Consider the following 22,223-nt stretch of genomic DNA (forward strand, 5'->3'; position numbering starts at 1 on the left):
AGGGAGGTGGGAGTGGGGAGGGAGGGAAAAAATGAGAAGGTGATGCCAGGGGCTTGGGTGGAGAGCGGATGTTTTGAGAATGATGAGGGCAGTGAATGTACAAATGTGCTCTTCACAATTGATGTTTGTATGGATTGTGATAAGAGTTGTATGAGGCCCTAATAAAACAATTAAAAGAAAAAAGAAATAGAAAATTCTACACTTCCTATCAGGTAATTATGAGTCAGAATCAATTCAATGGCTGGCAGTGAGTTGATTTGGTTTGGTTTCCTCAATCTGTCTCAGATAGTTTGTGCATGTATTCTACCAATGATTTTAAGTTGCATGCGATGGGAAAGACAACCTGTGTCTTATGCCTATTTCTCCATCTTTCCTCCTGGAAATAAAATGTAACAATAGTTTTCAAATCTATATCCTTAAATAATTTTTTAAAAATACTCATAAAATTTATTTCTCGTATTATTTCTCTTGTTTAGACCAAAAGAAAGAGTTTGGTTGAGTGCTTCCCCGGGAATACATTTGGAAGGTATTTCTCTTCGGTGTGAATGTTCCGTTGGCCTCTGAAGGCAAGGGGGAACATTGAAACTTACTCACAGCCATTACACACAAGAAGCTTTTCTCCTGTGTGCACCTTACGCTTAGCTTCCCACAGTCGTTGCATTCGTAGTCTTTCTTCCCAGTCTGTACTCACCTGGGTGCAGCAAGATTGAAGTTCCTGTTGAAGGCGGTAAGGGTTCTATCCTGTGTCTATTCGCCAAAGCATTGTAGGGCAAAGTCTTTACTGAAGGCGTTTACATAGTTGTTGTACTTGGAGAATTTTCCCCCAGTAGGATGGGCTGCATTGGAAGGTGAGGACCCTGCTGCAGGCTTTCCCCACAGTCTTTGCAGTCATACTTTCTGCCCAGTGTATGTTCTCCCATGCACATCAAGACAAGAGGTACTCTGAAGAAGTTCTACTAAGATGACATTCAGAATGTTGTCTAGTGTGAGGCCTCATGTGTGTCTAGGGATGACTACAGACTGAATTCCTACCACTCTGAAATTAGTCCAGTGGTTCTCTCCATTTTGAATTTTCCCGTTTTTAAAGAGAATGGCTACTGAAGATGTTAGATTCCTCGGGTGGGAAATACCTCCATTCTTGGCTTCGCATGAGAAAGAAATTCATGCTGAAGCCTGGTTTGTGATCCAAGGGAGTTTTTTTATAAAAGATAAAAGAAGTTTTGAGTTTTGCAGTTAACTGAACACAGAAATGCACACCCCCACACGTGGCAACCTGAGGCCCAAGAGTGAGAGACCGCAGCACAGCCGAGCAGAAAACAGAGGAGCAGCAGGAGAAAGAGTGGTGGTCTCCAGGTTCTGGTTTTTAGGGCTTTCTGCTGGGAGGCATGGTCAATGGTGCTGGTTGATCCCATTGGTTGAATTAAGCCCACCTGGCCTAGATTGGGCCATTCCAAGTGTACCACCCAACTAGGTGTACCGCCCCCAGGGCCATGCCCAGTGGACACCCTGGGCCCTGTTCTACCTAACAAAGACTTTCTTAAAATCCTTAACTTTCATGATTTATCTCTCCTCTTGGACTCTTTCCTTTAAAACAGAATAAGTTATTCTTCATAAGGCTTTTTCACAGAGAATTTATCTTCACTAAGAGTTTGCATCTATCTCACTAATTGTGTTTCCCTCAAATCTCTTGCTTTGGAGTTGTCTGGTAAATTGAAGGTCCTAGCCTCACAGATGTCTTAGAGAGTTTTTCACTCCCGTGAGACTTGTCCTTGGATCTTCTCTTTTCTGTTACTGTGAGATCGCAGTGGGTTTTCGTAGCTTATACTTCATCGAGGCAGAATTCCTGTCATTTTCTAGCAATATATCTCTGTACAGGATTTTCTGAGCAAGGTTCAAGCAAAGCCTGTTTCTCTTAGCTGTTGCTGAGTAATGATCCATTCCTGCATGGGGTAAAACAGTCTTTAGCAGACAGAGTCGTGAGAATGTCAAAAGTTTTCCCTTTCAGATGCCTGTTAGCACTGCTACTACTCAGTTGTATGATGGAGATCCTAGCTAGTGCAGTGCTGTCTCTCAAAGAAAAACTTAGTTTTCATGTGGACACTGGAATTATGAGAAGTGAACACTGACGGGTCCCTCGGACAGAGCATCTCAGGCAGATGAAGAGTCAAACTTGGACCCACAGGAGACCAGATCTCTGAGTCATCTCTCCTCCTATTACCAGGATTATGAATAAGACCTTTGTGTATATGTGCATACATGTATCTTCATTTCTGTTTGATAAATGGCTATGAGTTGAGGTTACTTGGTCATATCATAAACTGCCAAACGTTTCCCAAAGTTGTATGCCATTTTGTTTTCTCCCCAACCTATATGGGAATTCTAGTTCGTTCTTGCCAGCACTTGGTCAGTTTTGTTTTATTTTTTATTTTAAATGCTTCATTTTTGTTGGGTGCTATTGAACTGATTCCAACTCATAGTGACCAATATGACAAGAGGAGATTTTCCCCACAGTGTCTTCTTGGTTATAATTTTTATAGAAGCAAATGTTAGGTTTGTGTCCCATGAAGCCACTGGGGAAGTTGGAACTGCTAGCCTTTCCATTAAGACACTTTTTAGCTATTTCTCCAGATGTGTAGTAATATCTTTTAATTTGCTTTTTCTCAATAAGTAACAAATATCTTTCTATGTGTTTAGCGGATATTCCATAACTGTACTTAGTGAAGTATTTATTCAAATCTTTTTGTTCTGCATATATATTTTCCTTCTTGTTACAGTTGAGTTCTTTCTAGTATAGATACCAGTTCTGTATCATATATATGGTTTGAAAATATTTTATCTCAAAAAAAAAAAAAGAAAATATTTTATCTTAACTTGTGATGGTCATTTTGTAATACCATCTCTTGAAAGGAAGAAAATTTTAATTTTGATAGTCTAGTTTATCAATCTTTTCATAGTTCATAAATTTGGGGTCTTTTGTGAGAATTATTTGTCTAAACCAAGGTTTCAAAGATTTTCTGTTATGTTTTCTAGAAATTTTGTAGCTTTAGGTATTACATTTATATCTATGGCCCATTTTTACATGAATTTTTAGAGTATTTTCTTGATTTCTTTTTTTAAAAGAATACTTAATTTGATTGGGATTAATTCAAACCAATAGATCAACCACTTTGAGGAGAACAGTTTGGAATCTTCAGATCCAACCATGAACTTGATATATAACACTATTTATATCTTTGAATGAGCTCTTCAGTGCTTTGTAGTTTTCAGCATACAACTATTGTACATACTTCATTAGATTCATTTCTAAATCGTTGTAGGGAGCCCTGGTTAAGGGCTCTAGAGGCTGGTAATTTGAACCCACCTGTTGATCTGGGGAAGAAGAGAGTGGTGACCCGCCTCTCTAAAGATGACAGTTTAGGAAACCCTGCAGGGAAGCTAATGGGAAGTGACTTGATGGCACACAACAACAGTGGTGCTGATTTTTTAAAGTTACATTTTTCAGGTGTTCATTGTGATAATATAAAAGTACGCTTGACTTTTGTGCCCTATAAATTTTGCCTAATTCCATTTCTGTAGTAGCTTTTTTGTTGTTAATTCCTTGGAATTTTCTATATAGGTAATCATGTTGTCTTTCTACATGATCCTGTTTTAGTTAATAAACACTTCTGGGTTTAGATCCTTCTTGACCTGTGGATTTCTTGTAACAAAACCAATGTTACAGAGTTAGAAAACTGTACATAGGCACAATGTGGTGTAACCTTGAGTTAAAGGACCTTCAAAATAATTCAGACCTTTGTTTCTGAAACATGTAAAAGCTCTTTGACTTAAAGGACTAATTTATCATGTTGGTTTTTGTGGTGGTGGTGGTGGTGGTTTAGTTCCTTCTCTTGTATATTTTAAAAATAAATGTTATTGAAACATAATATGCAGTATTAAAAATACACATGTCTTACATATGCAGTTCAATAAGTTATAAAATGAACATGCTGTGCTAGAAATATTTGATTTATAAGTTTTATTTATGATTTATCCAAGGGCATTCACATGGCCCTAATGTTTCTGTCTCATACATTCAAGAAACATTGATTAAACACCTACTATAGGCCAGGCACTTTTCTAGGTGCTAGGAATATAGCAAGGGGGGAAGGTTTTGTTTGGGATTATTTATAGTTGTGTTGACTTGAACTTTAATGTCTGGTTACCATCTGTGTTTCACCACTTGGATGGAGCTCCTGGGGCATAACTCAAAATGAGAAGAAACAGCTGCAAACATCAATTAGTAATCATAACTTGGAATGTACAGTGTATGAGTCTAGGAAAATTAGGAATTTTGAAAAATAAAATAGGATGCATAGAGGTCATTATTATAGGCATTAATGAGCTGAATTGCACTAGTATTGACTGTTTTGAATCAGACAATCCTATGGTTTACTATGTCAGGGATTGCATTCAAGAGGAATGGTATCCCACTCATTGTCAAAGAGGACATTTCAGAATCTACAATTACAATGCTGTCTATGATAGGGCCGTATTCAAGAACATCCAGTTAGTACGATTGTTATTCAAATTTATGCTCCAACCACTAAAGCAAATGATATATAAATTGAATGCTACATAGGGTCACTCTGAATTGGATCCAACTTGAAGGCACCTAACAACAACATACCTGAATCACAGTATCTTAGTAACTTTTTATTTAATTAATTGAAGGAGGAATGATAAGAAAAAGAAAGGTGGAAAATATTGAGTCATTTGCAGTAGCAGTAAATGTTGTCTTGCCTGCTTCATAAATTAGTTTATTCCCAATTTTTCACTTCCTTCCTGCTCTAAAATTAGAAATCCATTCCTTCTGATATGGATTTTGTAGTCACACTAGAATTGGATTTTAGTGTCATTTTTGCTTCTATGACCTGCATGGACCAGTGGGAGGTTAGTTAACAGAGGTCTTAAATGTGTTCTTCCGGGTTGGCATGACCTTTCCATTCCTGTTATCCAGCATGAGAAAAGCATACCCCTAACTGCCTCTTCAGTGAGTAGGACCAACAGTATTGAAGACACATAGAGTTGTTAAATCGGTTATTCAGCCTCGCCTTTCCAGCTGACTCACAATCAGTCTACAGACCCATGAGCCTAAATGTAACTGTAAACCACTGACAATATACATTTACATTCTATATTATGTTTCTTTACTGAAGCATACAGTTTTTGTACTTACAGCTACAATGAGTTCAAGCACAAATTATAGGACAGAGAAGATGGAAGAAAATGTTAAGTAGAAAAGTAAAGTAGGACAGCCAAACTGGATTAATTGCAGTATTATTCCTTAAGGAGTATTATTACATTCTAAAATTACCAGCTAAGTTTTAATATTGGAACATTTTTAGTAAAAAGTGTTGTTTTATTAAATAAAATGCATTTTTATAAATATATTGCTTGCTCTTGATATAATGCTGATTTTTGTCAATAATGAATTCAATTAAGGAATTATACTAATGGTATGCCTCTTGTTTAATCTGATGATAATTCATTAGAGCCAAAAGATTAGAAATGTGTGAGAGGAAAGAGATTTGGAAAGCAGATTTAGGAGATAAGGTATTCTTCTGGTGAGAGTCCCAGAAAGAGAAAAGACAATTGAAAGAGAAAGATTAATCAACATAGTAAAAGAAAGGGCTCAGAGATTAGTGAGAAGGAAATATTTAAGACAAATCTTGGTAAAATTTTTATTTGAGAAATGAGCTGGTTCAAGTAGAAAGCAAATGTCTTGAGAATGATGGCAACAAATGTACAAATGTGCTTGACACAATGGATGTATGTATGGATTGTGATAAGAGTTGTACGAGCCCCCAATAAAATGATTTAAGAAAAAAAGAAACGAGCTGGTTAAAATGTAATCTGTGATTTTCGAAAAACATTGTACAATATGAAAAACAATCAGTGCTCACTGAATTTTACATGTAGACATTTTTGAACTGGTGAATGCTTTGTTGTGTATTTTTTTACCACAATAACAAACAATGTATGTCTTAATCCTTTGTCTGCTTTCAAGAATTTATCTGCTTTAAGTGTCCCAAGAGGTTTAATATCGTATATTTGTTTTATTCATCTTGCTTCGGATTGATAGGGCTTTTTTGAATTTGTCTTGATTTGTTTTCATCAGTTTTGGAAAATTCTCAGCCGTTATATCTTCAAATATTGCTTTCTTCCCGTTGTCATTTCTTCTTCATTTCATATGTTAAAACATAACTACTGTGCTACCGATGTCTGTTTTCCATATTTGCCATTCTTTTATTCTCCATGCATCATTTTAAGGTTTTCTTTTGGTATATCTTGCAGTTTACTATTTTTCCTTTTTATTTTATCTAATCTGCCTTTAAATCTATATTTTGGGGATTTAATTTCAAAATTCCAGTTTTCTGTGAAAATTCTAAATATTTTTGAACATATTGAACCTGCAGTTTTAATTTCTGTACCTCATCCACTACTGGTTTGCCCTGTGAGTCTGTCTCTGTTTTATGGTTTCTGTATTTTACTTTATTCATGTCATCTTGTCTTTATTGTTTTTAAAAACCAGGCATTTTATATGAAAAATTAAAGAAATAATTTGAGGCCTGTGATGATGTTCTCTTTCTCTATAAGGATTTAGGCTTGATTTGCGAAGGCACTTGTAATCAGAATCACCTTAATTTAATTTGTAGGAGGCACATGGGCCCAGGCTTCGATTTCTGTGAGGTCCAGTCAACTTTCATTTCTTATTTCTAGAATGCATTCCTTTGCAGGGTGGGAGATTCTCAACCAAAGTATTGGTGTTTTACCAGTACCCTGTCCATCCCTTAGAGGGGCCATAGATTCTGATACTCGTATTTCTACTGATAACACTATAAGACTGCCAGTAGCTTCTTGGTTTCTCATGCACCACTAAGTAAGAAGTAGCCCCAGTGCCAGGCTACACTCTTTTCCTTTAATTCTTCATTATACTATGTACTCTCCAGTCTGGAACATAGATAGTTCTAGAATTGCTCTGGGGAAAGTTGCTCTTAATTACATAACCTGCCATTACCCAAAGTTCAAGTGAACAACATATAATTTGCTATTTTTATAAACTTAGAGCAAATCCAAGAATCACCATATAAAAATGTCTTACCTGCTTGCATTTTTACATACTTTCATAGGATGGTAAGAAATAGAGCTGCAATTATCTTACTAGATATTGCACGTAATGATGTGTCAAGCAATCGAATATCTTCTTTTACCTTTGTTCCATCAAGAGAAAAACACTGAGAACCAGTACTATATTATAACCTGTGGGGCGGCTGTAAGTAGGAACCAACTGAATGACAGTACATTTTGTTGTTGTTTTTCGTAACCTGGGGTAAAGTACTCGGGAAGTGTAGAAATGAATAAATGTGCTTAAAATGCCTTATTGGGCTTCCACAGTGACAAACAGTGTCAGCCTGTGCTGTTCTGCATTGTTCTAAAAGATCAATTTGAATAGGGTAGGAAGAATCTTTTCTCACCAGGTCTTTTTTTTTCTTGACAGGTGGCATCTCCACAGAAAGCGATTGTGCTTTTGAGCCAGACTACGCCGTCCCACCACTTCCAGTGAGTGAAGGTATGCAGCACATTCGGATTATGGAGGGCATGTCTCGCTCTCTTCCATCCTCCCCTTTACTCACACATCAGTCTATCAGTGTTCGGCTTCAACCTGTGAAGAAGTTAACTGGTAAGGACTTTACGTGGATATAGCATGTTTAACAGGAAATGTAACAGTATGACATTGTGGGTCATATAGTACATTTATGTGCATCTTTAGGGTTTTTCTCTTTGGCCTTCCTAATCCCACAGACCTTTGGACAGTGGTGCTCTTACTGCTTTTAATTTAGAGAATTAGACTAATACTCAGTTTGACAGATTGATGTGTTTATTTTCCAAATGATCCATCTGTTGTGGACATATTTTTCTAGGATTTCGGGAAGTTTCTAGTTTTGCCAAAACACACTGTTTTTCTGATTTCATTTATCAGCTTGTTCTTGTCACATTAACAGATGGAGACACTGTGATTTTGGGGTAATAAGACTTGATAGTTCAGCAAAGGTACATCAGTAATATTTTTTAAATGATTTATGAATTTGTTATCTGTTGTTAAAATCTAAAAGATCTTTTCCTCTCCATTGAACATTGCTGGAACTTCTTGGGATATTTACCGTATTTCATAAGTTGTAATGACTTCATTATGACCTCCCGACACATGTCATTCAGTTCAAGTAGCTAGTTGGTTAGGCTGTGTCTCTAGTAAGTGAACTTTTTTTCCCTTTTTAAAAATCATTTTATTGGGTGCTTATACAGCTCTTATCACAATCCATACATACATCCTTCATGTACATTTGTTGCCATCATCCTTTTCAAAACATTTTCTTTCTACTTGAGCCCTTGTTATCAGCTCCTCATTTTTCCGTCCTTCCCTCCCCCACCCCGCCTCCCTCATGAACCCACGGTAATTTATAAATTATTATTATTTTTTCATGCCGTACACTGACGATGTCTCCCTTCACCCACTTTTCTGTTCTCGGTACCCCTGGGAGGGGGTTATATGTTGGTCATTGTGGTCGGTTCTCCCTTTCTCACCCTCACCTTCCCTTTACCCTCCAGGTATTACTACTCTCATTATTGGGCCTGAGGGGGTTATCTGTCTTGGATCCCCTTTGTTTCTAGCTCTTGTCTATACCTGTGTACATGCTCTGGTCTAGCCAGATTTGTAAGGTAGGATTGGGGTCATGATAGTGGGGGGGGGGGTGCTTGGGGAGGAGGGCAAGCATTAAAGGACTAGAGGAAAGTTGTATGTTTCATTAGTACTATACTGCACCCTGACTGGCTGGTCTCTTCCTTGTGAATCTTCTGTAAAGGGTTGTCCAGTTGTGTACAGATGGGCTTTGGGTCTCTGCTCCACACTCCCCTTCATTCACATTGATATGATCAAACAGGCAGGTATGCTTCTTCCATGTGGACTTTGTTGCTTCACAGCTAGATGGCCACTTGTTGATCTTCAAGCCTTTAAGACCCCAGATGCTTTATCTTTTGATAGCTGGACACCATCTGCTTTCTTCACCACATTTGCTGTGCACCCATTCATTTTGTCTTCAGCAATTGTGTCAGGAAGCCTGAGCATCACAGAATGCCAGGTTTTTAGAGCGAAGTGTTTTTGGGTTGAGGGAGTACTTGAATAGAGTCCCAGTGTCCGTCTGCTACCTTAATACTTAACATATAAATGTATGCTCATAGATCTATTTCCCTATTGTTATATATAAATATATTTACATATGTACATGCCTGTTAGACCTTTATAAATGCCCTTTGCCTCCTAGTTCTTTCCTCTATTTCCTTTGACTTGCCTCTTGTGCCACTATCATATTTAGCCTTCATTTGGGTCTCAGTCATTCCTCTTGGATACATTGCCCTTGATCAAGCCCCACCAGGCATCCTATGCCCTCCTTGCTATCGATTTTAGATCACTTGTTTCTTTTTCCCTGGGTTTGTTAGCACCCACTTCTTTTCCCCTGCCTCCCTCAGTCCTGTGCCCCTCCTGGAACTGTCAGTCCGGTTGTTTTCTCCTCTCGATGGTTTGTCCCGCTTATCTATGTAGATAGACATGCATAGACAATAATAAGCACAAAAGCAACAACAAAAGAGAAAAGCCTATGAATAGTTTCAGGTCTGATTGTTGCCATGCCCTGGCCCCAGAGTCTATTTTTGTTATTCCCCTTTGCTGCTCTGTTGCCTTAGTTAAGGAAACTTTTATCTTAAAAAAATTTTTTTTTTCAGGGAAGAAACTTTAATATATAGTTCAAAATATTATGTCTGAAAAATGTAACCCTGAGTCACCTTGTTAGCCTTTTCCCCTGACATTATCAGTATACCTGTTATGTCAGTAAATTAAATCATTCATAAAGGACATACTACTGTTAAGTGTCTGTGTTGAACTAGACAGAGACGTTTGATAATGGTTATGACAATCAAAAGGAAAGAGAGACAATGGAACGATTGGATCATTGTTATATAAACTGTTTTAAACTTGATTATATTTATTATAGTCCTTCATGCAGGTATATATGAAGACCATTTGCAAATAGGTCCATTTCCAAATAGTTTGACTTTCCTCCTGAGGGCTTAATGATGGGAATAGACTTTCTCAAGAATAAAGAGCATATAATTAAGAGCTTGAAAATTAATTTTAAAACAGAAATGTACCTCACTTGTAAGAACAAAAATAAGTTAATATAGTAAATTAGTTAAGAGTGGTGAGATCTCTTGGGTTTGTATTCCAACTCTGAGGAAGTCACTTCACTACTGTATGATTCTGTTTATCTGTCTGTAAAATGGAGATCATACCATTATTGTCTTAAGGGATTACTAGTGACGATCACTTTAATACGAGCTTCACACTGATTGGAAATATTAAATGCTTAGAAAATGTTGGGTGCTACTGATAAAATATGTTTCACTTTGGTGAGAGATTTTTTAAATTGTTTTTAATATTATATACCAACTTAGAACTTTAAAATGTTGTATGTTTTACAAGTCATGTTTTTAATGAGTTATAGTATAAATAATGATGTTAACTTCCATTTGAGTACTTGGGATGTGACTTATACGTTAACTCATTCTACACATTTACCTCCATTTTACAGATGAGCAAATTAAGTCTTAGATTAGGCTTTCTACTCCCATATACAGTTACAGTCTTAGAAGCCCACAGGGGCTGTTCTAATCTGTCCTATGGGATCATTATAAGTTGGCATTGACTCAGTGGCAGTGAGTGAATGAAATTAAGTCTTAGAGAGGTAAACTGTCTTGATCAAGATAATTCAGAAAGGGAGTTTTCAGAGCCAAGATTAATATCCAATGTATCCAGTATCTTAAACTACAAATTTTTCTGATTTTTCCAGCTACAACCATGAGGTTTAAAGAGGTTATGTAATTTATCCAGGTCATCAGATATCAATTAGATCTTCTTTGTTATAAGTAACAAGATAAAACAAAATGATTTAAACCACCTAAGAAAGAGAAGTTTATACTTAAATGGGCAGGCATATAGGTTCATTTGATTTAGTTGGATATTGTTGTATGTTGGGGGTTGCGTGGAAGAAAGTATGCAAGCACACACTATTGGCCCTACTTATCTGCTATAATGGAATTGGTTTTTTTCCCCCAGTATGTTTTTGCTCAATATCATAAATTCCCTTTGCATGTTTCTTAATATATGGCTAATTAAGAAATAGCAGTCCATCCATCTAATGTTTATTAAATTCCTACTGTTTGCCACTATTATGAACATTATAAATTTAGTAAAAGTTAAATTTTGAATATTCACATTGTTGGTAAATTGGTGAGCCATTTAATAGGGCACTTGGGTGATCTGGACCAAAATAGTGTGGACGCATTCATTGATAGTTCAGTGGTAGAATACTTGCCTTTCATGTGGGAAACCTAGGTTCAGTTCCCAACTTGTGTGTTGTTATGATTCTGAACATGTTTCAGCACGTTCATAGTAATATGGACTAGAGGGAGAAGGTTGTGAATTGCTGTCGTTGCTTCTAGTTGTACATGGGTTACCATAAGTTAGGAGCTGACTCCAATGACAGCTAAGGATTATAACACCAAAATCGTAAATGTATATAATCGGTGACATAGCAATCCATTTCTAAGATTTTATTTTACAAGTAAATTTAAGCAAGTTCCAAAAATATGTGTATATATATGTAATATCTATACATACTGAAGTATAGATGGTATTGTTTATATAGCAATAAATGAAATCTAAATATTTATCAATAGTACGAAACCATTTGTGTTTTTAAAGGACACATCACATACATTTGGTCATAAGTCCTACTTGAAATTGAGACTTAGAGAAATAGAGGAAAGAATGGGGAGGTAAAAGACATTTATAGAGGTGTGATTATAGGCATGTATATATGTAAATATATTAATATATAATGATAGGGATATAGGATTATGTACATATATTTATATGTTAAGTATTAAGGTAGCAAACAGATATTGGGCCTCTACTCAAGTCTTTCCTCACTGCAATAACACTTTGTTCTAATAACTGGCATTCAGTGATACTCACCTTCCTGACATGATCACTGAAGACAAAATGGGTGCATAAGCAAATATAGTGAAGAAAGCTGATAGTAAAAAATTAGAAAGCTTATGGTACCTGGCTATTACAGGATACAGTGTCTGGGTTCTTAAAGACTTGACGATAAAAAGCAGCCTTCTAGCAGGGAAGCAGCAAAGCCCACATGAAAGAAGCACACCAGCCTGTGTAACCATGAGTTATTGACAGGATCAGGTATCAGGCATCAGAAGACCCAAAACAAACAATCATATTGATGTGAATGAGGAGGGTCAGAGTAGAGACCCAAAGCCCATCTCTAGACAGTTGGGTATCTGCTCACAGAACAGTCAAAAGGAAGGGACGAGTCAACCAGGGTGCAGTATAGCACCAACAGAACACACAACATTCCTTTAGTTCTTTAATACCCCCCACCCCGCCCCACTATCATGACCCCAGTTCTACCTTACAAATTCGGCTAGACTGGAGCATGTACACTGGTACAGATAAGAAATCTTGACACACAGAACCCAGGACAGGTAAACTCCTCAGGAATAGTAATGGGAGTAGCAATACCATGAGGGTAGGGGGAATGTGAAGGGAGAAGGGGGAAACTGATAGCAAATGATCGTCGTATAACACCCCCTACACCCTGAGGGAGATGAACAACAGAAATGTGGGTGAAAGGAGACAGCAGCCGGTGTAAAATATGAAACTAATAATAATTTATAATTTATCAAGGGTGGGACGGTGGGAAGAGAGGGAAAAAAGAACTAATACCAAGAGCTCAAGTAGAAAGAAAATGATGGCAACATATGTACAAATATGCTTGATTACAATTGATGTATGGATTATTAAAAGCGCTGTAAGAGCCCCAATAAAATGATTTATTTAAAGAAAGAGAGAGAGAGAGAGAGACTTGGAGAAGAATAACAAATTTTGTTTGACATCCTTCTGTAGTGTTCATCTTGTTTACTGTGTGTAAAATAAAAAATCTCATGAAGCAACATGATAACATGGACATTGGTTGCCTGGTTTAATCTTGCCATTTCCTAACTGTAACCATGGACAAGTCATAAAGGTCTGTGTATTTCAGTTTCTTTTATGAAATACAGCTCATAGTTACGTATCTCATAGGATTAAGTGGATTGGGCGAATTAGTACATGTAAAGCCCACAAGACAATGTCTGATATAGAGTAAACTAAAACCAAACTCACTGCCATCAAATCAATTCCAACTCACAGTGACTCCATAGTACAGGGTAGAACTGCCCCTGTGAGTTTCCGAGATTAACTGTGTATGGGAATGGAAAGCCTAATCTTTCTCCAGTGGAGTGGCTGGTCATTTTGAACTGCTGAACTTCTGCTTAGCAGCCCAATGTATAACCACTATGACACCAGGGCTCCTGACATAGAATAGTCAATAAATGTTAAGCTACAATTATTATTGAAATTTTAAAAAGAGATGTAGATATTAAGTTTCTCTCAACTATATAAGGAGCCCTGGTGGTGCTTAGGTTAAGTGTTGGACTACAAACTGAAAGGTCATTGCCTCACACCCATTGACAGAACAAAGATGAGACTTGCTGCTTCTGTAAAGATTTTTTGTTTGTTTGTTTCATTTGTTCTTTTTTTTTTAATCAATTAATTGAGGCTCATACAATTCATCACAATACATAGATCAATTGTGTAAAGCACATCTATACATTTGTTGCCCTCATTATTCCCAAAATTCGCTTTCCTCTTGGGTTCCCAGAATCAGCTCATTTTCCTTTTTCCCCTCCCCCTCCCTTCCTCCTCCCCTCTCCCCCATGTACCCTTGATAATTTATAAATTATTATTGCTTCTGTAAAGATTTACAGTTTCAAAAACTAAGGAACAGTTCTATTTTGTCATATAGGACCACTGTGGTTCATAATCACTTTGATGGCAATGGTGGGTGGTGATTAGCTATACTAAATAAGTGTTTTGAGTTTTATAATCTGCTAATTTTAGATTTAAATGAGTCCTTGTGTTGAAGGTTCTGACCCACAAATAACTTTTCCATGTCAGTCATTTCTTGGTTAGAGTCTTAACAACAAAAAACATAGTTGCCCCAGCTAACTTAAACAGAAAGACATTTATTTGTTTGTTTGTTTATTTTTTAATTGAAAAAAACCAACAAACCCTTGTGTCGAGGGCTGACTTTCAATAGATCGCAGCGAGGGAGCTGCTCTGCTACGTACGAAACCCCAAGCCAGAAGCAGGTTGTCTACGCATGGTTTAGCACCAGGCTCCCCACGAACGTGTGGTGTGTGACGGGTGAGGGAGGGGGCGGCCGCCTTTCTGGCCGCGCCCCGTTTCCCGGGACGAGGGGCACTCCGCACTGGACCCCGGTCCCAGAAAGACATTTATTAAAGGACAACAATGGCTTTCAGAATCTCAAATAGTCCTACCACCCTATACTAGAAACAGATGCAGCTGAAGAGAGGCACTGCTCTGGACCAAAGACTGCATCCTTATGTTTTCTGAGCTGACTTGTGGTGACCTATTAACTTCCTTAATAAGCTCCCACAATTGTGAATATTGCCCGAGTTTTATTGCAAAGTACTATCTAATGCAAGAGAGAAGAATCTAAGGAATACTGCATGGTTTAAAACCAGGAATGTGTGTGACAGGATTGTAGCATACATATTCAATCACTATACATATTCAATCTGTATGTTGATAAAATAATCAGAGAAGCTGGAATATATGGGGAAAAAATGTGGCATCAGGATTGGAGGAAACCTTGTTAACACTGTTAATATGAAACAACCTTGCTAGCTGAAAGCAAGAAGAACTGGAGCACACTTAATGATAATCAAGACTATAGTTTTCAGTATGGATTGACACTCAGTGTAAATAAAACATAAACCCTCACAATAATATTGGTTTAGTGACCAATAACAACATTATAATAAATGGAGAAAAGATTGAGGCTGTCAAGAATTTCATTTTGCTTGGGTTAACATCAATGCTTATAGAGCAACAGGAGTGAAGAAGGCAAATGAGGTCTTGCCTTGCACGCATCTACTACACAAGATCTCGTCGAAGTTTTGAAAAGTAAGAATGTCACTGAGAACTAAGGTGCATCTGACCCAAGTCATGGTATTTCAATCGCCTAATTTGCATGCGAAAGTGGACAATAAATAAGGAAGACTGCAAAACAATTGATGCATTTGAATTATTGAGTTGGCAAAAAATAATGAAAGTACCACAAGCTTCCTGAAGACAAATTAAATACCATATATATATATATAAGCCTCATGTATACCTCATGTATATATATGTATACCTCATGTATAAGCCAAGTTTTTAGCACATTTTTAATGCAGTTTTTGTGGTAAAATTAGGTACCTCAACTGATATTCTGGTCAGCGTATGCTCAAATACATATAGTAAATCTGTCCTGGAAGAAATAAAACCTGAATGTACCTTAGATGAGAGGATAACAAGACCTTGTCTCACATACTTTGGGCATGTTATCAGGAGAAACCAATCCCTGTATCTTATCATGCTTGATAAGATAGAGTCAGAAAAAAAAGAGGAAGGCCTTCAATGAAATAGTTTGATACAGTGGCTGCAACAATAGTTTGAAGCATGAGGACAATTGTGAGGATGGCACAGGACTGGGCAGTGTCTTATTCTGTTGGAAATAGGGTTTCTGTAATTGTGGCCAGACTCAGTGGAACCCAACAACAGTAGTGCACTAAACAGAAGATAAAATACATAGGCCATTGGACATTGTTACTTGAATTACTTAGCAAATTTGCTTTAATTCTGAACAGAGGTTGACCCAGTTTTTAAACTGCGTATACTTTCTGAAACCTTTTTGTGATTCTGCCTTGGAGATTCTATAGAACTGTGACTTTAGGTCATAGTGACTACAGTTGCTTCAAAGTGTGGGGTTAGCAAGAACTTATTTTTACAGATGACTTTGATTTCAGGAAATCTGCGTCATGGAAAATGGAAAAATCTTTGACAGGTCTGATCTAAGTGAAAAAGATGGTGCTATTTCTCTGTCATTTCCCTCACCTTCTAGTCTAATAATCATATCATGAGAATACTTTGGAAATACTTTTCTTTCTGCCTATAAAAATTCTGTGTCTATCTTTGCTCTTGTAAAGATTGCATATAAACTATTTAATAACCATACTTTGCTAGTCACTGATTGACAGTTAACAGATTCTGTTATACACTATTTATTCCTTTATAAAAAAATACAGTTTGCACCCTTTAGTCTTATAAAAACCAAACCAAACTAAACCCATTGTCATAGAGCCAATTCAGATTCACAGTAACGATGTAAGACAGAGGAGAATATCACCATAGGGCATCCAAGATTGTAATCTTTATAGAAGCAGTTGGCCACATCTTTCTCCTAGGGAGTGGCTGGTGACTTTGAACAGCTTTTCATTTAGCAGGCAAATATTGTACTTTCAGGTACAGTAACACTGTACTACCAGAACTCCTCTCATTCTGTAACCCTTCTAATTTCCTCCTTGATTTTTATAATGACTACTATTAGTTTCATGTTCATATCTTCATATTCTTTTAGAACTCTCAAATGGAAATTGTGTGGTCCCAGAGTTTGCTATATATTTTTAAACTCGTTTTTTTCTCATATGTTGGACTTCAGTGACCTCTTTAGTAATGTTTAGTAAAAGGTTTAGTAAACCTTTTTGTTTAAAATATAATTTTTCTTTTGAGAAGATATAGGCAAAGTAAAAATTGGGTAATTGTTCTGTCTCTTGTTTGGAAGCATGGCAAACAAAAGACTTTCGAGTCAGATGTACTTTAGTTTTGAGCCTCACTCTGCCATTTATTAGCTATATGACTGTGGTCAAGTCATTTAACTACTTTGAGAATAAATTTTTTAATCTGTATGATAACAATGCTTATATCATTGCTGTTATTAATTTGTCTCTAATGATATTATATGGGTTAAATAAAATAGCATGTATGTCAAGAACTTAAAACAGAGTTTAGCTCATAGGATTTGATTTATAAATAGAAGCTTATGACAGATTTCTTACTATTATTATGTTCTCCATGTACTGAATCTGCCCATTGCTTGTCTGTCTTTTTATTCCAAAAATATCCCCTAATAATCCTTTTGCTATCTTAAAGCAATTGTTAAGTTTTCATCTTTTTTCAGCTTTGCTTCTCCTTTTCTCTTTGTATATTTCTCTTTTGGGATACAAAGCTGTTCACATCAGGAAATTCCCCACGTGGCCATATTTAGTTCTTTAGATGCTTATATTTTTTGTGATTCGATAAATTACTTTTTAATTTTAATGTGTACACTCAAGCATATTCCCTTTTAGTATTACTGTCTTTTTCTTGCAACTTTTCTTTTTTCTTATAGAAATCTGGTTTGACTTCTTTCACAATTCTTATTAGAAGTGTGCCTTAGTGAAGAGTGAAACCAGAGAAGACAATGTAGTGAAAATCTATAGCAGTTACTATGTAGAAGTCCAAGCCGATCATAAACATTAAGGTGAATTAGCAGTAAGTGTGGTTGAATGTCATGAGAAGTAACCCTTAGGTATCACTCTAAAGTTGGGGGCAAGGAATCTAGGGGCAGATAAGAAGTGATGTTCTCAAGGGTCAAGTGGGCTGCTAATGGTCAGCATCAAGAAAAATATCTAATAATGAGGACACATCTTTTTTTTTATAATTTTAAAACTTTTAAATTGTAATTTTTTTCTTACTTTTTTTAAATTTATTTTTTAACATTTTATTAGGGGCTCATACAACTGTTATCCCAATCCATACACACATCAATTGTGTAAAGCGCATTTGTACATTGTTTCTCAAAACATTTTCTCTCCATTTAAACCCCCGACATTAGGTTACTCTTACATCTCTTATCACAATCCATACATTTATCCAGTGTGTCAAGCACATTTGCACATATGCCGCCATCATCATTTTCAAAGCATTCTCTTCCCACTTGAGCCCCTCATATCAGCTCCCCATGTCCCCCTTCCCTCCCCCGCATACCCTCCCTCATAAATTATAAATTATTATTTTCATATCACACATCATCCTCCATCACCCCTCACTCACTTTTCCATTTTTCATCCCCCTGGGAGGGGGTTCTAGATTGACCCTTGTGCTCGATTCCCCCTTCTCCCCCACCCTCCCCTAATCCATCTGGAATCTCTAGTCTCATTGTTGACCCAGGGGGGTTTTCTATCCTGGATTCCCTGTGTTGTGGGCTCTTATCTGTAGCAGTGTGGGTGTTCTGGTCTAATTCGATTTGTAAGGTAGAATTGAGGTCATGATAGTGCAGGGAATGAAACACCAAAGAACTAGAGGTACGTTGTATGTTTCATCGGTGGTATACTACTGCACCCTGACTGTCTCATCTCTTCCATGTGACCCCTCTGTGAGGGGATTCCCAGTTGTCTACAGATGGGCATTGGGTCTCCACTCCATGCCCCCCAAGGACACATCATTTTATAGAATGTCTAAATGTGGCAAACTTAAAGCTCAGAATTCCAGTCCCAAAAGAGTAATCAAGCCCCCCTGGACAAGAGTATAAACTTCCTAGCCCAATAAAAAATTGTGCTAGTACATGCTTTATGTCTGGATCAACTTTTTTAGAGGCTCTTTTTCTCATATGTAAAGTGACAATATTAATTTAAGTTCATTAGTAATAAAACATGTTTATTAAAATATCTCTGTTCCTACGGCTTATTGTGACAAATACATAAATGGATGTTAGTTGGTTTTATGATATATTATTATCCTTATCACCATATAAAGGAGCCTTGGGTATTATAGTGTTTAAAGCACCCAGCAGCTAACCAAAAGGTGAGTGGTACAAAATCACCAGCCACTCAAAGGGAGAAGGATGTGGCAATCTGCTGGAGTAAAAACTTACAGCTTTACCAAACATGATGTCCTTTTCCAGGGACTGGAAACCCTATGCGGAAGTTCTATCCGTTGGGGTCACTGTGAGTTGGAAGCATCATAAAGACAGCATTTATTTTTTGTTTTTAATCACCATTAAGCTCCATAACATTCAATACAATACCTGGGCTGTGGTTCTTAGTAGTACTTAAAAAGCCTAAAAGAAATATGCACGTACTTGTCACAAAATTAAACAAGCTACCTTATTTTGCTTTGGGTGGAATTATATCAACTTACAGTAATCAATTTACATTTACTTGAAACGCAAGTTAACAGTTATATATCTTGTGTTTAAGTTGATAAATAAAGGTGTTGATAAATTCTTCCAAACTATAAGCCCATATGAGTACAAATAAAATTATGAATTCTCTAGAGACTGATGAGATCCCCATAACTGTGGTCCCTTGTCACCCCTTTAGGTCTGGAACTAAGCTCACTTCTGTTTTTAGCCAAACAAGAAACAGGTCTATTAGAGGAACAATAACACTAGTGAAGTACACACATCTTAGGGAATCAACTATTTAAGATTAAAAAGGTAGTATTTACCCAAGGTCAATGTTTAAAAGGGTTAGGAAACAGGGAGGAAAAGGAAGAAGGAAACAAAGGGAGGAAGGGAACTTACAGTAAATGAGATGAAGCAAAATGTATATGAGCTGTTGAAAACTGATGATCTGGTTGAAGTTAAAAAATAGAAAAGGAATCCTTAAAAGTAAAAATGTTAGCAATCGCTTAATCAATAGTCAATAATCTTTGATATCCTGTGTAATTAATGAGGTAGTTCCAAGAGTTGGACATCACTTTTAACGTGAGAAATCTCATGAAGGTTACAGGGAAAAAGAATCTTTATCTCTGCTTTCCCTGTGATTTTCCCAGAAAGCTCACCATGGTTCCATTACACAGTTCCTAGGATGTTTTTTCTATACTTAATTGACCGTCTTTCCCTGCTTGTTTATCTGCTTACCTGATATAAAATGTGAGCAGTTTTTTAAATGTCAGACGTTAACTTTAAGGGCTAAATAATATTGGTCATCTGGAACAACCTTTAGTTGGAAAGAATTAAGAAAAACAAATTAATAAATTCATTAATAAACATGATTCAAAGCAATCTCTTACAGACTTCCCAAATAGGAAGTAAGTTATAGATGTTGACTTTGTTAGGTATTGTAGGGTCAGTTCTGACGTACAGTGACCGTATGTACAGCAGAACAAAGTTTTGCCCAGTCCTGCGCCATTTTTACAATTGATGTTATGTTGAGTCCATCATTCCAGATGCTGTGACAATCATGTTGTTGATCTGTCTTCCTCTTTTTTGGTGCCCCTCTAGCACGCATGGTGTCCTTTCCAGGGACTTGTCTCTCCTGATAGCATGTCCAAAGTACAGTACATGATGAAGTCTCATCATCCTTGTTTCCAAGGATCATTTTGGCTATACTTTTTCCAAGACATATTTGTTTGTTCATTTGACCACTGATAATTTCAATATTATTCTCCAGCATCATAATCCAAATGCATCAATTCTCTTTGGTCTTTCTTATTCAGTGTTCAACTTTCAAATGCATAAGAGGCAGTTGAAAATATGCAGATGATGCCTGGGTGAGGCACACCTTAGTCCTCAAAGCAACATCCTTGCTTTTCAATACTTTAACGAGGTTTTGTGCAGCGGATTTACCCCATACTATGTGTGGTTTGATCTCTTGACTGCTGCTTCCTTAAGCATTGATTGTGGGTCCAAGCAAGAAGAAATCCTTGACAATTTCAATCTTTTTTCCCCATATATTACAAGGTTACCATGTGGTCCAGTTGGCAGGATTTTGATTTACTTTACATTGAGTTGTAATTCATAGTGAAGGTTGCACTCCTTGATCTTCATCAACAAGTGCTTCAAGTTCTCTTTCCTAGCTCTCAGCAAGCAAGGTGGTATCTTCTGCACATCACAGATTGTTAATAAGCCCCCCTCCTATTCTGATGGCACATTCTTCTTCATATTGTCCAGATTCTCTAATTATTTGCTCATCATACAGCTTAAATAAGTTTAATGAGAAAGTACAATCCTGACACACATTTTAACTGATTTTAAAGCATGCAGTATGCCCTTGATCTGTTTGCACAACTACTTCTCGATCCATGTATAGGTTCCACATAAACACAATGAAATGTTCTGGAATTCTATTTCTCAAGGTTTACCATAGCTTGTTATGATCCACACAGTTGAATAATTTTGTATAGTCAATAAAATACAAGTAAACAACTTTCTGGAACTCTGTGCTTTCAGCCAAAGATCAATCTGACAGCAACAATATCCCTATTTCCAAGTCCTCTTCTGAATCTACCCTGAACCTCTGGCAGTTCCCGTCAATATACTGCTGCATCTATTATTGGTTGATATTCAGAAAAATTTTACTTGTATGTGATATCAATGATATTTTTCTTTAATTTGCATGCTGTGCTGGGTCACTTTTTTTAAATGGGTACAAATATGGATCTCTTCCAGTTAGTTGGCCAAGTAGCTGTCTTCCAATTTTCTTGGCATAGACCAACCAGTAAGTGCTTCCAGTGCTTCATCACCTTAGTGAAACATTTCAGTTGGTAGCCATCAGTTCCTGGTGCCTTGTTTTTGGCTAATGCTTTCAGTGCAGCTTGAACTTCTTTATTCAGTACCTTTGGTTCAGGCTTATATGTTACCTCTTGAAATGGTGGAATGTTGACTAGTTCATTTTAGGGCAGTGACTCTATGTATTCTTCCCATATTCTTTTAGTGTTTCCTGCATGATTCAAGATTTTGCCTATAGAATCTTTCAAGATTGCAACTTGAGGCTTGAATTTTTTTATTGACTTATTTCAATTTAACGATAAACTGAGCGTGTTCTTCCTTTTTGATTTTCTAACTCTAGGTCTTTGTGCATTTATTGTAATACTCTACTTTGTCTTCTTGAGCTGTCCTTTGAAATTCTCTGTTCAACTCTTTGACTTAATTTCTTCCATGTGCTTTAGCTACTCTATACTTAAGAGTATAGAGTATAAGTTTCAGTCTCTTCTGACATCCACTTTGACCTTTTCTTTCTTTTCAGTGTTTTTTTTTTTAAATCAATTTATTGGGGCTCATACAATTCATCACAATACATAGATCAATTGTGTACAGCACATCTATACATTTGTTGCCCTCATC

At 36.8% G+C, this 22,223-nt stretch overlaps 1 protein-coding gene across 7 annotated transcripts in view; it reads left to right on the top strand.

The window, feature by feature from the left end:
• TANC2 (tetratricopeptide repeat, ankyrin repeat and coiled-coil containing 2) overlaps positions 1-22,223 on the top strand; it is a 333,029-nt gene that overhangs the window by 65,753 nt on the left and 245,053 nt on the right. For 4 of the 7 annotated variants that reach the window (XM_045299320.1, XM_045299321.1, XM_045299323.1 and 1 more), the window contains one exon: positions 7,538-7,720. In XM_045299320.1, the coding sequence (XP_045155255.1) occupies positions 7,538-7,720 (183 nt within the window). The remainder of the gene's footprint in view (positions 1-7,537; positions 7,721-22,223) is intronic. The other 3 variants (XM_045299324.1, XM_045299325.1, XM_004707264.2) reach the window with 1 other exon arrangement.

Source organism: Echinops telfairi, unplaced genomic scaffold (assembly GCF_000313985.2).
Source record: "Echinops telfairi isolate 266 unplaced genomic scaffold, ASM31398v2 ScPeMD7_7458;HRSCAF=8496, whole genome shotgun sequence".
NCBI lineage: Eukaryota > Metazoa > Chordata > Mammalia > Afrosoricida > Tenrecidae > Echinops > Echinops telfairi.